The sequence below is a fragment of the Vidua macroura genome, chromosome 3 (genome assembly GCF_024509145.1).
Source record: "Vidua macroura isolate BioBank_ID:100142 chromosome 3, ASM2450914v1, whole genome shotgun sequence".
NCBI lineage: Eukaryota > Metazoa > Chordata > Aves > Passeriformes > Viduidae > Vidua > Vidua macroura.
In genome coordinates, this window is record NC_071573.1 from 53722428 (window position 1) to 53737363 (window position 14936).

The 14936-nt window shown below is 41.6% G+C and overlaps 1 protein-coding gene across 4 annotated transcripts in view; it reads left to right on the forward strand.

Moving 5' to 3' along the window:
• PHACTR2 (phosphatase and actin regulator 2) overlaps positions 1-14936 on the forward strand; it is a 134735-nt gene that overhangs the window by 26106 nt on the left and 93693 nt on the right. The window contains exon 1 of one of the 4 annotated variants that reach the window (XM_053973654.1): positions 2690-2763. The exons of the other annotated variants lie outside the window; for them this stretch is intronic. Coding sequence (XP_053829629.1) covers positions 2751-2763 — 13 coding nt within the window. The 5' untranslated portion in view covers positions 2690-2750. Of the gene's footprint in view, positions 1-2689; positions 2764-14936 lie in introns of those variants that run through there. 4 annotated transcript variants of the gene reach the window in all.

Consider the following 14936-nt stretch of genomic DNA (forward strand, 5'->3'; position numbering starts at 1 on the left):
TTAATAGTTCTGTCACACAGCCATGATGAAGCACCCAAACTCAATGCTTATCAAGCTGTTCCAATTGGGACTTCCTATACTCTAGTTTGCACCTTACAATCCTGATCCTTAGTTGACTTGAAGCTGTGAATCTGAATTGCGTGTCAGGCAGGGACCTGGGTACACATTAGCCTCTTCCAGGGCATCTTTGGAAGGAAACCTGTGCATGTGGGCAGGAAGGAAGCTGTGGTGTGCTCCTGTAGGTCTTTTCATCTGTGTGACTGGGTGACCAGCACCCCAAAGGACACAGTGAAGCCCAGCTGCCCTGCAGTTGAGGTTCAGCCATGGCACGCACACTAGGAGTGCTCTGCACAGAGAAATAGTCACTGTCTGGAGCTCTTCACTCCCTTAAGGTCTGTGTAGGTGCAGCTTTGCATCTTCCTTTGGGGTCTCTGGCAGGGGAGTTGCCCACCTGTATTCCCCAGCCACAAGGGTCAGGACTGGTTTCCTATAGCTGCACCATTGCCTGGTGGCCTCTCAAGTGCAGAGATCCTCATTTCCAGCTTCCAGTGAAACTCAAAGCAAACAAGTTGGATTCAAAACCAATCTCTCTTAGTTTTAGTCAGCACAAGATATTTGCATACTTGGTGGGATTTAAGATATCTGTCCTTCTGCCCTGCAGTGGCTTTGTCACCATCCTGCAGTGCTGTTTGAGCTCAGGCACCTGTAGGATTTGCAGTTCTGCAGAGCCCCATCTCAAACCAAGCCATCTCTTCATTTCACACAGGCAGCTTTGCTGTTCCCTTGGTTGGCTCCATAGTAGAGCAGTAGCATCCTAACACAAAGGCACATTCCTCTGCCTTTCTCTCCTGAGCAGGCTGCCAGCTCTGCAGTACATCCCCTAGCTCTGTGCAGGACACATGGGGCTTTAAAGAAACACCAAGAGCCTGTGCTTTTTCTCTTTTCTGCGGGAACCCAGCACTCTACAGGCAGCTCTTTCCCAAAGAGGAACTGGAGAAAAGTGATTGCCTTTATCAGATGGTCATCACACAGCCTCCAGTTTAGTGCTCCTCTGCAACTAGGATTTCACCAAATGCACATTAACCAATTACCCAAATTGGCACATTAATCAATTGTCATTAACTGATACAGGATCTAGCAAATGAATAAGCTCCTTACTGGTCATCTTTAACCCTTTGTAATAGCATGGTTGTAGCTATCTGTGACATGTACTAATGCAACATGCTTATGCTAACTTCTATTTTTTATAAGCTCTTTATAAGCCACTTATAAATAGAAGCTTAATATGAAGTGTGACAGATCTCTAATCTTTAGTCTCTCCTTAGCCCTCCAAGCGCTTCCTTTCTGCAAATACAAAATATATCCACTATGCCCTAGATATTCTCCACTCTTGCTGATGACTTTAGCTCTCAGCCATTGATTCTTTCCACTTCTTAATCAGTGTAAATAGATCAGGGCTGAAGCAGTCTTTTTATTTGAAATTTTAAAAAGACAGATTACATCAAAGGAACATTGAAGGGGTGATGAATTGAAAATATATTTTGTTGCTTATGTGATGCTGTGAGGCAGAGGGTCAATATAATGGAGACATAAAAAACCTGTATTCCTTCTCCATTACAATAATGAGGATTGGAGTGAATTATCTAATGAAAGTTACAAATACTGAGAAAACACTGTGCAGCATTTATGAAGTGTCAGTACTTTGTGGCATTCTCTTTCAGTAAAGGCCATGTGTGCAATGGTGTCCCTGTCACCAACCACTGAGCAAACACTGTGGCACAAAATGCCTAGTTTAGGGTTACATAGCAAATCAGCTCCAAAACAGGGGATGGACCCCTAATATCCTGGTACAAGGAAATTGTTATGAATCTATACTGAATTTGTTTGTTTGTTTACTTCTGTGGGGGAAAAGCCTGTTCTTCAGAGTCTCAGGTGACATAGAAAATTTAGAATTAATACCTCTTCATTTCAGCGTGTCATTCAGATTTAGTTGAGCCCAATCCCTCCAAAATCCAGTGATTTTTGCTTTGACTTTAAAAGAAGTAAAACCCTGTAGTTACTTTTTACCCTGTCCTTACATTCAGCTATGATCACTATAATAATGTATGTTTCCAGGCAATTAATATATGGATATGCATTCACAGATACGCACATCTACTGTGTTTCTCACAAAAAGGAGAACACCTGATGTAGAGAACATCAGGTGCAGAACTTGCAGGATTTAAAGCACAGCCAAAGCTAATGGCTCAAATTGTAGCCTAACCTAACACTTTCTCAGCCACAGATTCCTCCCCCTTTTTTGTCTCCCTAAAACTTTTGCTGTTGCGTCACTGATAAATAACAGCCATTTGCTTGGTAATAAATCCCTTTTGTATTTAAGGTTTTGCCTTCCTACCCATTAAACATCTCCTCATCAGCATTACATTTACTTTTCAGAAACAAATATTCAGTATTATAGGCTAGGAGTTCTTTTGTTTTCCCCCCATAGATGTAAAACCCTGGGGGATTTACGTATCTACTTGATAGGCTCGCACAATCTTAATCAGCCTATAATGGAGCTAATGGCTGTTTGTCATCCTTGGAGATATAAATTTCCTGGTGATGTCTACTGCAGTCAGTACATGAAGTATGCTCTGACTGCCAGCAAGGTCTAATAACCAGGAGAAGGGCAGCCAGCTTCATTAGTGAGCCTGAGACCATACCGGCTGCTTTTCTGGGGAACTGTGCTTTTTGAATACCGAGAGGGAATAATGGACAATACCGGTAAGTGAAATAAAACAGATCTTCATTCTTAGTGGAGCTACGGGGTTCGTTTATATCCTCTCTCACTTGCTGCAGGAGATGTGTTTCTTTAGCCTCTGTGGCTTCTTCCTTTTAAATGTCCTTTATTAAAGCAAATCTTTATGTCTAAAATGTGACACAGTTAAGTTGTTAACCCCTTAACAGTCTGGTTTTTTTTGCTCTGTTTCCTGGAAATGTGAACCTAAACTGTAATATAGGATCTGCCTTTTTAAGGTATTCAGTGTTATTTTGGAAGCTATATGCAGGAAATGTGGCAGGAAGGGAAAATGCATGTACTTCAGAGAGAAATATCTCTCACAGTTTGAAATAGGTGTGGATAGGTAACTAATAAAGCTCACAAAAAGTAGATAATGTTTAGCTTTCATCTGTCTTATTTTAAGCTGACTCTGTTTTCTCTGTATAATGCCTTACTCCCTTTCATATTTGGTACATAAAATACTGAATATATTTGCAGTTTTAATTTTCTTTGATGTTCCAACTTTAGATTATGCATTTTCATCCCAAATAATGCTCTTCACAGTTTCTAAGGAGGCGCACACATCATTACATCGGTGATGAAATACATTATATGCATTCCCCTTTTGCATTACCTTGTATCACAAGGCACAGAAAAAAGAGAGGTTTTTGGGACAGGTATTTTGCATGCTGCTTTGGCTGCTGTGAAACTTGAACATGTCAAGATCTCACAGATTTATTGCTACTAGTGCAATACATATTAGGAGACACAATCTGCAGTAGATTCAGTGCCCTTTGAAACCTGCTCAGATCATCAGATTTGTCTAATGTTAACCTTAAAAGTGGCAATCACCTCTACAGTGTGTGGCAAAGATTACTCTACCGTAGGTTTCGGTGATTTTCAGGAGGTTGTGAGTGTTTTGAATTGATTTTTTTTAATAGTAGAAGCAAAACTCTTACTTAGGTTGCTAAGCTGTCCCGGTCATTCTCATCTCACATGTATCATTATCAACTTCTGTGACAAACAGATAAAAGGGTATTGCTGCCTTAATTTCTATAAAGTCCAGGACCAAAAAAAAAAAAAAAAAAAAAAAAAGTTTTTCTAGAATTTAAAATGTAACATCATGGAAAATTACATCGTCAGCATCTAAAAAACCTGGCATGGTCCTAGTAAAGTGTTCATTTTTGGAAATAAGTAAGATTAGCAATACTCTTTGCACTTGGTGCTTTGGCTAGCTTTTAAGAAGCCTTAACATAATAAATGATAATGACTTGTGTTTGATATTGCATGACGAGGCAGAATTTTCTGCTGGAGGAGAAGGATTCCTGCTCTCTGACACAGAATGTCTGTGGGCAAGAGATATCCTGGCAGGCAGAGCTGCTAATTCCTCCAGGTTTTCACACTCTTCAGCATCAACAACTGACACTATTGAAGTCTTGATGGAGATACCACTTTAATCCAGCTGTAAGAATCTGATCTGGAATGAGCCACATTTATTTTAAAGGCCAGTTTTGGGGGGATGAAGAGGGAAGCTAGTGTCTGAAAACTGTAGAAGCAGATTTTCCTTTCTGTGGGATTTTTTTTCTTGTTTGGGATTTTTTTTTTTGGGGTGGGGGGGGTTGGTTTTGTTTTGTTTTGTTTGCTTCTTTTTTGTCCTAAGGAAGAATCCAGCTTGGTTACTATCTGAAAAAAAGTTAAAATAAGTAAGGCTTGATATTTGCACAACTTACCAACTATTCTCAAAGCTTCTTATAATATTAGTTTGCTGAATAATTCCAGGTATTTTTTTCTCATGCAGAAACAGTGACTGGTGGTTTCCATTTTTAGAAAACAACCTATACACCATTGAAATTGGTTAAAATAATCCTTTCAGACATTAACTAAAAATCTAGTTGTTAAAAAACCCCAAACCAACTCAACAACAGATGACACTAAGCCATATTGAAGACATCATGGCAGAGGGTAAGGCTGTGATCCAGTTTCTTCCATGGTTACCAGTGATCTTCCTACTGCCTGCGGTCAGCTTGCTCCAAACCCCCAGAGGGCTTCAGCCCCACGTGAGGTATGGACATGCTCCCTACTCCAGGCAGCTCTTCCAAGAGTCCTGCCACTTCCATACTTTGAGTGGTATAGGGAATACATCCATTTCCAAAGAGCCTACAGGGTGCTGGGTAAACACAGCCAGGTCTGTAGAGGAATGTTTAGGGCTCATGTTCCCTAATTGGGATGCCAGTGTGGAGACTGTGCAGCTGAATACCTCTGCATATCTGGCCTGTCCCTCTGACATTTACAGGGATGGGAGAGCACCTTTGAAAACCCTTGTGCTGTCATCTGGGCACTTATGAGATCAGAGAGCAGCAGGATTATTTGCATCCCTGAGCCAAACTGCCTCATTAATTTGTTCTTCAGCAGTCTGCCAGCTAAAATGTAAACACACTGATGTATATAAACTGGATACCTGCCCAAATTCTTCCTGGAGAGATGCTATTTCTGGCAAAACAGAAATGCAGAATATTAGCAAACCTGTGTGTTTTAGCTACTGAGTGTTAGATATAACAATTTAGTATCAGTGTCAGTGAATCAGGCCTCTGTTATTAAACTCATCATGCTGCTGAAGAGACTTTCAAAGTCAGACCATGGATAATTGTTGGGCAAAACTCCATCTTCTGCTCTGCCTAACAGAAATATATCTGTAATTCATTACCCTTCTCCTTTGCCATCTTTAAAACTATTTTCTAGACAAAACTGTCATTTAAAAAGATCAGTGTTGCTAATAGGTCACCTGCATACACTTTGAGTGGTTATGGTTGATGGCATTTTGTGGGGTTTAGAAACAATGTTTTCATTTTAAAAGTCCTTTCCTTTAACTGTTAGATTGCTCTTATTTTTATTCTGTGTACTGAGACAACTCCACATAGTTGTTGTCTCATGTGTTCTTTTAAAAGCCTTTCCTGGAATAACAATAAAATATTCATCCATCTGTGTAGGGCACAACAGGACAGTTCTAGTTGTAATTTTTGCCTATTTTGGCATCAGCTGTTTGTGACAGGCTGTCTGCAGGTATTCAGCTGTAAGGCTGCCTGCTGCTCTGGGCAGAGGAGGGCAGCCAGCAGCTTCCACTGGCAGGTCCTGGGCTCCAGCTTTGCTGAACACATCCACTTTGGGCCAAACACATCAAGCCTGGAGACATCAGTGATGTAACAAAACTCATTTTTAAAAAATAGGAAGGTATGGGAATAACTTGTGGGGTGGGGGGGTGGGGGAAGCAAATATAAAACCAGCAAGAAACTTGAAGTAGCAGGAAGAAAGAAGCAGGGGAAGCGGAAGTGCTCCCAAGTGATGCATTCTGGGGGGGATTTCCTTTAAGGAGTGAGACCAGCAGCATCCCTTTCCCCTGGAGCTCCTAGTCAGCTGTGTCCTGCTCGGACAGGCATCTCACCTTAAAACAGTCAAGTCTTGGACACTCATTCTTACCAAGAATGCCAATGTGATGTGCCACAGACCTGGGGGAAGAATCTCATGGGAGTGAATGGCACCGTAGTGAGGTCCTGTGTATGCAGACCATACCAGTAGTGAACAAAACCAGGAGGCCTTGTTTCATGTTTCTTGGGGATTTATATGACTTCTTTGCACTTGAAATATTTTAGCAGTAATGAGCTAGCTGTGGTTAATTGTTACCCTGAATTATGTAGCTTCTGCAGCTGTGGCTGCAGGCTATGCCTTCAAGTAAAAAATGTGTTTTAAAGGGACTGGAGGTCTTGTCTGTTGTATACTCTATCTCTGAGGAATATCCAGTAGGAACAACAAACTTTATATTTGACCTATAGTAAAACTTGGTGCTTTCCATTGAGGTGAGACTTTAACTTGAAGCCTGAAATGCTGTGGGATGGCGAGGATAGCAAGTGGTCAGTTTAGTCTTCTGCACGACATCGTGTGTTCACAGGAAGGGTAAGAGACACAGGAAACCATTTGTGGATGGAAATTCCCTTGCTTTTGAAGTAACTGGTCATTTTTGTCTTTCCGTAAGTCAATAGGACTTATTTAGCATTCCTTAAATATAAGACTGCTGGGAATTGAATGCTGGTTGAGGATTTGACCTTACAGATACTTTGTTATGTCTTACCTGTTATTTCAAGGCAGACAGGATCCATCTTTCTAAAACACAAAGGAGAAGAAAAAACAAGGCAGAGGAACAAAACTGGGAGGAGGATTTCAGTTTACGATCCTGAGTTCTCATCAATTCATAGTGTTCAAAAACCTCTGATGTAGCTGAGCTGATCTGTGTGCAGAACTAGGCTAGATAACAATCTCAGTGAGTTGTAAGGTTCATTTGTTGCCTATAAAGGGCTCTGAAATACTTTGGCCATCTAAGGCTTAAGCTGTCTGAATTGTCCCTATGAATCTGGAAACCCATTAACACAAAATCACTTGCAATGGAGACAGCAGTAGTGTCTCCATTTGAGTTTGTGAGCCCTTGAGACAATTCCCAACTCCAGCAGCAAAATCAGTCACATCCTTTGGCAGCTTCTGTTTTGATATTTGAGAACTTTGTCCATGTTCTCCCCAAAAGTGAAGGTGTTTTTAGAGGGGACAACAGCACCTCCTTTCTCTGTCCCACTGTTATGTAAATGGGGCTATCCATATCATGTTTCTTTCATTGGGTACCTTTGCCATGTTCTGTGGATCACAAAATGGTTTGCTCATGAACAATAAAATAAAAAGCAATAAGCAACTCCTTTATACTACATTGTGTATTCTAATTTGCCTCCTGCTTTCACCCATGCCCCCGACTGAAGTGAACACTCTAGTGTATCACAGGTCACTGTCTGCTAAAAGTTGAATTTCTTCTTGTTGTATTTTTAGACTAATATTCATGGCTTATGCCCCTTTACCTAGAAGTTGGCACAGTGTGCTTATAAATCCATGACCTTGAAAACATTTCTGTGAGGCTTAAACTTCCTTGTGATGCTGCTGCTCCCTGTGTTATTTTCAAGTCTCTACACACATAGCACATAGAATGACTACATAGGAACTTGCGCTAGAGGTAGCCAAACACCATGTAGCACTAAAATGATAGAGCATCTTCTAATGTGGAGATAGTCCACCCACCCTCCTTCAAATGGCTCTCTTTAGCTAGAGATGCTGTGGTTCCACTGTGCTGACATGCACTCATGATATTTTAAGCAATGATTCCAGTTGCTGCAGTGCTTCTTATGGAGAAGCAGCATGAACTCTAGCTGGTTTGGAGAGATGGTATAACACTGATCTTACTTACAAATAATTTCTGATTTTTTTTTTTTTTTTTTTTCTGGTAAAAGCTAGCAAGCATCAAACCATCTGATTCTGAGTTCATGCCTTATGTTTACATCCGCTGGTTGTGTGGCATTTTTGGCCAGCTGCCTTCAGATGTTTGTTCTGCACTCTGGATCATCACTGCCACCTATGGTGAAGAAGCAAGTGCTGTGTACAGAAGTAGTAATCCAAGTTCGAGAGGCAGCACTTCTCCATATGCTTCTAGCAAGGATGAAACCAAAATTGCAGGAGCCAATTATTTTGACAGTACAAGAAATAAGTCCAGACAAGGAAAGGTTGTGTTAAGAGGTGCTGACACAAATCGTTCCAAGAAAACTAGCCTGTGTTCCAGGGGCTTCAAACACCTCAAACTGAGGGGGCTGGAAGTGAGTGTCAAGGGGGAAAGCAAGATTGCACGACCAAAGAACTGGTGGCTGATAATAAGGATCTAGTCTGCTGCTGTTTCACCATCATTCATTGTCTCTAACAGTGAGTCTTTTATGAAATGTGATACTTAATTGTAGGGTGACTTGCAGGGGTATTTCTTTGGGCTCAAAAGGTAGACTGGATGGAATTTAAAAAAAAAAAATCCTCACTTTCTCTATTTTCCCCCTTTGTCTCACTATTTAAACCTTTTTTATATTTTCACATAAAACGTTTACGAGACTTCTTCCTGGAGTATAATTGGAAAACGTAAGTAGCTTAGGACTATAAGAATACCTAGCAACCTTCTCCCAGCAGACAGGAGTAAATCCTGAATAAAACTGCTGAGTTTGTCTCTAATCACTCTTGCTGGCAAGTGGGGCCTGGCCGTCCCTGGGTGAGCATGAAGGTCCCAAGGCCAAAGTGAGTGTCCCCAGTCGGTGCCCTGTGGAGAGGCAGGGTGTTAGGGAAGACTGGGCAGCTGGATTTGTTATCCTACACCCAGGGAGCTGTGTGTGCCTGACTCTGGGCACAGCTCCACACCAGAACGGATGTCCCATTTGCTGCTGGAGATGCAAGAAGAAGGAAGTAGCCTTATCCATTTGAACAGATCTATCACCTTGACTGCAGATACTGGGAGACTGAGGCTACTGGGGTTTGTATTGATACCTGTACAGAAGCATCCTCTCCAAGCACCCTGGGGGGCAGTGGTACCGGCAGAGGAACTACTTGCAAAGAAGACAAAAAGGGATGATTTGTCTGCTTTCCTCCCAGAGGAGACAAACTTAACCCAGACTTGTCAGCAATGAGGTATTGAGTTGCTGGAAATATATGAGTCAAATAGTGGACTTGAGTGAATAGTTAGCTCCCTCATAACATCCAATTTTCAAAGAAAGCAAAAGTCTACGAGAAACTGAATTGGCCAGGGCCAAATATTTGCCTTATCTTAGTTTTCTCTGTAGCATCTTTCCTGTAATGTAACTATCAGAGATTGCTTATTTTACAACTTATTGTATGGGAAATTCCTTTTAAATGTATTTCTGAAAAGCAACAGAATATTTCACAACAATGATAAAGGCAACCCTGTATCTCTGTAGAGAGGCAGGCACAGTGGGAGACAATCCCAGAAACAATTTTTTCACCCATGGCTTGACCATTGCTAGAAGGCATGCACAATGTAGTTCCAACACAAATATGACAGCAGCTGGTATTTCCACAGGAGACAAAGTTGTGATCGATTTGTCCTAGCTCCAGCTCCTGCTGACTCACAAGTCCCTTCTGTCTTTCTCACTGGGACTTGAGTCAGTCCAAAAAAACAAGGGGTATTTCATTATGGAGGCTTGCTTGGAAACCATGTGGAGAGATGAACTGAAAATATGGCAATCTCAGGCATAAAACTTGTTCAGCTGGGAGCTGTTTATTGACATTTAAATCATAGTTCAGCAAGACTTTGTTATGGCCTTACTGTCAGGGAAAATGGTTTGTTGATGGAAGAAGTCTATGGTGTTCATGACTGTGATTTTATCACAGAAACAGGCTATATATTTTAGCAGCTTTTTTTGTAGCTGCAGTTGTTATATGTCTCCTTTTTCTTCTCTTTAATGTTTCTGTTTTTATTGTTTAATATTATTAAAATAACTAAAATGACACATTATTCTGGTTTAATTTCAAGTGAAATTTGGCAACTTCTACTGGTGAGATAAGGTTTAATTGCTCTTGGCATTTTAAAAAGAAATGTAAATGACAAAGATATTAAACTGAAAAATTATGACAGCTCACATAACACTTTTTACAATGGGTTTTTCCATGCATTTTTAATACCCAGAATAGTCAGCCTTCATACTACCGTATTTACAATAAATCATTATTCTAATGGAGACATTTTGCTTTGTCAGGCAATACACAATCAGCAGTTTTCAATAAAGAATCTGAAAACTGTTCAACATTAATTCTGTGACACAAACTCATAAAAGCCAGACGATTTATAAATGGGGCCAATATACTGCCCTTAAATTGGGATATTAAGGAATAATTAGAGCACAGTAAGGGCAGGTTGCCAAATGTAACTTTTAAATTCCACAGTTTGTATCACTTAGCAGAGTGATTGTAATGTCTTATATGCCTTCTGTAAGGCGTAAACATGCATTTCCTACAAAACAGCTTAAGGCCCCGCAAGAAGTTGAAGTAGCTGTTTACTTTGGCATGAGTGGCTTCAGAGGCATAAAGCACCACAGAATTTAGGAACAACAATGGTTTTGGGGTTGGAAAGGGAAATGGGAAGCCATGGTAGAGTCTGCTTTTCTCAGTGTTTCTGCAAAACTCAGCAATGGGGTTTTTTGTTTGTTTGTTCTCTCCTTTGGTACCCTGTGAAGGCCATGTCTGCTCTGGGTGACAGGAGGTCCTTGAGGCAGCTCTGAGCACGTTGGTATGGTGTGTTGCCTTTTGCCCAGCAGACATTAATGTGAGCCCCTAAACAGCACAGCCGCATCTGCACTGGTGGCTGGACCCTGGCTGGTGATCCAGCTGGGGTGAGATGGGATGCAGGGTCTTACACGTGCACAGCATCCAGCTCAGGACACAGCTGCTCTAGTTCGAGCTGGAGGATCTTTCACCACTGTGCTGTTAACTGATGCAGACAGGCCTCAGAGCCTACCCCTGCCTACGGTTTTGGAGGTGCTATCCACCCTGATGAACTACCTGTCTTATTTAGAACCTGGGGAAGGTTACACAGTGCCGTGTGAGGGTATCTTGGCAGTTCCTCAGGTGAGATAGTCTAGGTAGTGGGGGGAAAAATACTTATTTTTACCTCCATGTGGGAGGTTCTAGGGCAAAAGTAAATGTGATGAAATCTTGAGCAAGATGTTGAGGTCCCTGAAGATGAACATCTTTCAACATCATTTGCAACATCTAAGGGTGATGAGCAGTGCATTATATTATTATATTATCCTCAAAATAATGTAATATCTATCAATGTTCCTTGTTTTAGCTGTGGGTGTTGTCACCCCAAGACAATTCCTTAACTCAAACACTAGAGGAGATGAAGTAGCTTTGCACAAAGCTCTTCATTTTCACACGAGTTTCTGTCATGTTTGCAAACTCTCAGGTTCTCTAAGTGCTGTGTATATTCTCTTATACTGTATCTCAGGAAGCCTGACTGCAAAGAAGAGCAGGAAGGTATAAAACTGGCAAAGTAGAGGTACTGCTCAGCATCATTAGAGTCTTATTTTGAGCTGCTGGAGGAGGAAGAGTAGAGCCAGTGTTATTTCCCAGGATGTTATCTTCTCCCAGGGAGGAATAAGAAGGGTGTTTGTGGGGTCCCCTTCCTCTCTCAGGTGGTAGCTTGCCTACTGCTTCTGCACTGCAGGTGAAGAAGCCAGTGATATGCCACTTAAGCCAAGGGGGCAGTTTGTGCAGCTGTGGTTTAAGAACACTTTTCTGAGGGTAGTGTTTTTCCACTGTACTAGTAATGCTGTGTGTGTGTCAGTGAAGTCTTGAAGTCTGCTTCTCCCTACAATCCCACTGCCTGTTGTGACAGAAATGCTGTTAGCTGCTTTGTGGAATGACTTGCAAGTCTGGGGACAAGATTGCCCTAAGTTCCTTCATCGCTGCTTGCAACCGCAGCTAGACTTCTTTGGGGTTTTTTTAAGCAAAATTTTAAATTCTGAAGGCAAATTCAGCTTTTTTTCCTCTGGTAGAGCATATGGCTCCCAACTGTTAGAGTTTGTATATATCTTTCAGGTGCAGATAGGTTGTGCATCCATTTCAAAGGAGCACTCTCAGGGTGAGCAAGGTGAAGGCAGGAGTCAAAATCCTTCCCAGATCAGCATTTAACTACACTTTAGTGTCATGATCTCCTTTTCCTCTGCTCTGCCTTTAAGCTTTTCCAACAGGGCAATAAGTGCAACCTCATGCAGTTGATCAGACTGCTAATGGAGAAGGGGGTTGCCACCATGACAGCTGATAAGTGCTTGCCTGAAAAAGCACCACAAATAAACTTCTCAGCACATGGAGGATGGAGTTGAGTGACCTCGGGCTTTCCTTTTCTCTGCTTCTGGCATGCTACACTAGTCTTTTACACCTTTGCTTTTTACAGCTTCTCAGGAAAACACCTAAGTGTCCACAGGATACAAAAGTGGTGCTTCCCACAGCAAAGCACCTATTGCCTGCTACCATGTTGGATTAGTCCCCACAGCTCCTGTGGTCCCCTTCACTTTCACATTCCCATGCTGGTCTGCATGCTGTGTGTGAATCTGCACAACTGGGGTTTATTTAATTTTATTTTAATTTAAAATTTTTTTCCTTCTCCCCATTTTCACAATCACAATGTATTATGGGCAGAATGAAAAAGGAAAAAAGTATTTTGATGATATTAGTAGCTTGGCAACCATAAAGCTTTCCCATGGCTTTGCAGAGGAATTTGGAGTGCTTACATTCTGTACTTCCCTTTATCTTGCTATGCACTGTGCACCAAAGCTCCAGTTCTGCAACTGATGCCATGAAAGTAGGTTGCTGTTCTCAAATCCAGGGTTTGTCTGAGTCTTCTGAGTCAGTTCAGTGTATGCATTGCTGATTTAGATTGCTTCCAACAGGGATCACCTATTGGCTGTCCATACTATGTGGAAGGGGGAGTAGGGGGGATACTAGCAGTAGCTTAGTTTCTAGGATCAGAAACATAATTATAAGGAAACACTTACCTGTAAAAATCCAGGCTTCTTCTCAGCTAAGGGAAAAAGCAAAGAAAATTTTCACATGCTCCATGATTTGCCTGCTTGCCAATTCCCTGGTCACATCAGCTGGACCCAAAAGTGAGAAATTAAGAGATTCTTTACGCAAGTATGAAAGGACTAAGGACTTCCCATAGCTGAGAAGTAGCCCCTAACCTATTTCAGCTTTTGCTCTGTCAAAGGTGACTAGTCCAAGACATTTACCATTCTTAAGCATATGAACATTTCCACTTTGCTCCCAATATTTTCCTCCTATTTCATTATACTAAATCAAATTCCATTATGTGTTCATTTATAGAACAAGCTGTGTTCTCATGATATTTATGGATGGCTGCATCACATGCTTTATGCAGGTCAAGAGACATTCCAAAAACAAAGGAACAAAGATGATTCCCAAGCACACCAACACACTCCTCAGCATGTGGAGGACTGACTTGCACAGAGGAAGCCACTGCTTCTATGGTGGACCCCATAGAGAGTTTGCAGTGGCTAGAGACTCTCAGAGATGGAATGCTGGGCTAGGTGCATCTTTCCTGTATGTATAGGAGGGATGCAGGTATGGCAAGGAGGCAGGGAGGTCCCAGCCTGCTGCAATATGTGTTAGCCTATAGTAGTGGTGAGGAGGGAGGGTACTGCAAAAGAGCTGCAAACAGTTGGTTACACCAAGGCACAGAGCTGACATTTATTTTGTAGCTCAGAGGAGGAGCTGGCACAGCTTTCTGGCCTTCTGTTTATGTTCTGGGAAGCAAATGAGTTGCCTGGGCTCAGGAACATTCTGAAGTTAATCAGGTAAGGTTCACAATGTATCCCGTTGGTCTCCCTTGCGAGAGAACTGCATGCTCTTGAAGAAATTGTTTTTAATTTGCCTTGCAACAATTTTTAAGGAGAGTAAATGAGGTGGATTCATAAGTATTAGCTAGTGAGTTTGACATCAGTCTCAGGCAAAAATGTGAAACAGATGATACAGACACTGAGACAGAAAGAATTAAGAGATTGAATACAAATAATTTCAATTAACATGGGTTGGAGGAAAAAGAGGTTTGAGGGAAATATTTCATACATCTATCTTGCTGCATGAGAAGATGCTTGGCTTGGTTCTGATTTGTAGAACCTAAAATGATGCAGAACCTATACACTATCTATCAGATGGGTTCCTCTGTGCCCAAATGCCAGATTTCAAAATACAAGTGTATTTTGGGAATTGTTTCCACTCATCGGGTGTGATTCAGAAGGTATCCAGCAAGAACTGGTCCTTTGCTCCAGCTGTATGGTGCTACCGGTGCTGACTAGTAAGAAAATACAAAATTATATTTAGGTAAGAAACTAATGCATTCAGTATGGACAAAGGAAAGGCCACATAATCAGGACCAAGACTAGTTAGATCACAGTTACATATTGGGAGGCTCAATGTTGAGAGGCAGTGATTTTCAGAAATACTTGCATAATAGCATTATGCTGGAGGCATTTGTGCAACTGACAAGCTCCGTCTCAGAGAGCTGAGACACTCCTTACATGTATTTGCAACATTGAAAGGTGCTGTCCTGCTCTAGTTGGAGCGCTGGAGTGACTGCTTCTGGGATACTAAGTAATCTTTGGTGTCCCATGTCTTCCTTGAAACACAAAAATCTGAGTAGGGTTCAGGAAGCCTTGCAACAATGCAGTCTGAGCTACTGTGAAAGAAAATTTTTAAATTCTGAATCTCCTTTGCACCCGGCTCTAAAATCCCTTTGCAGCTTTCT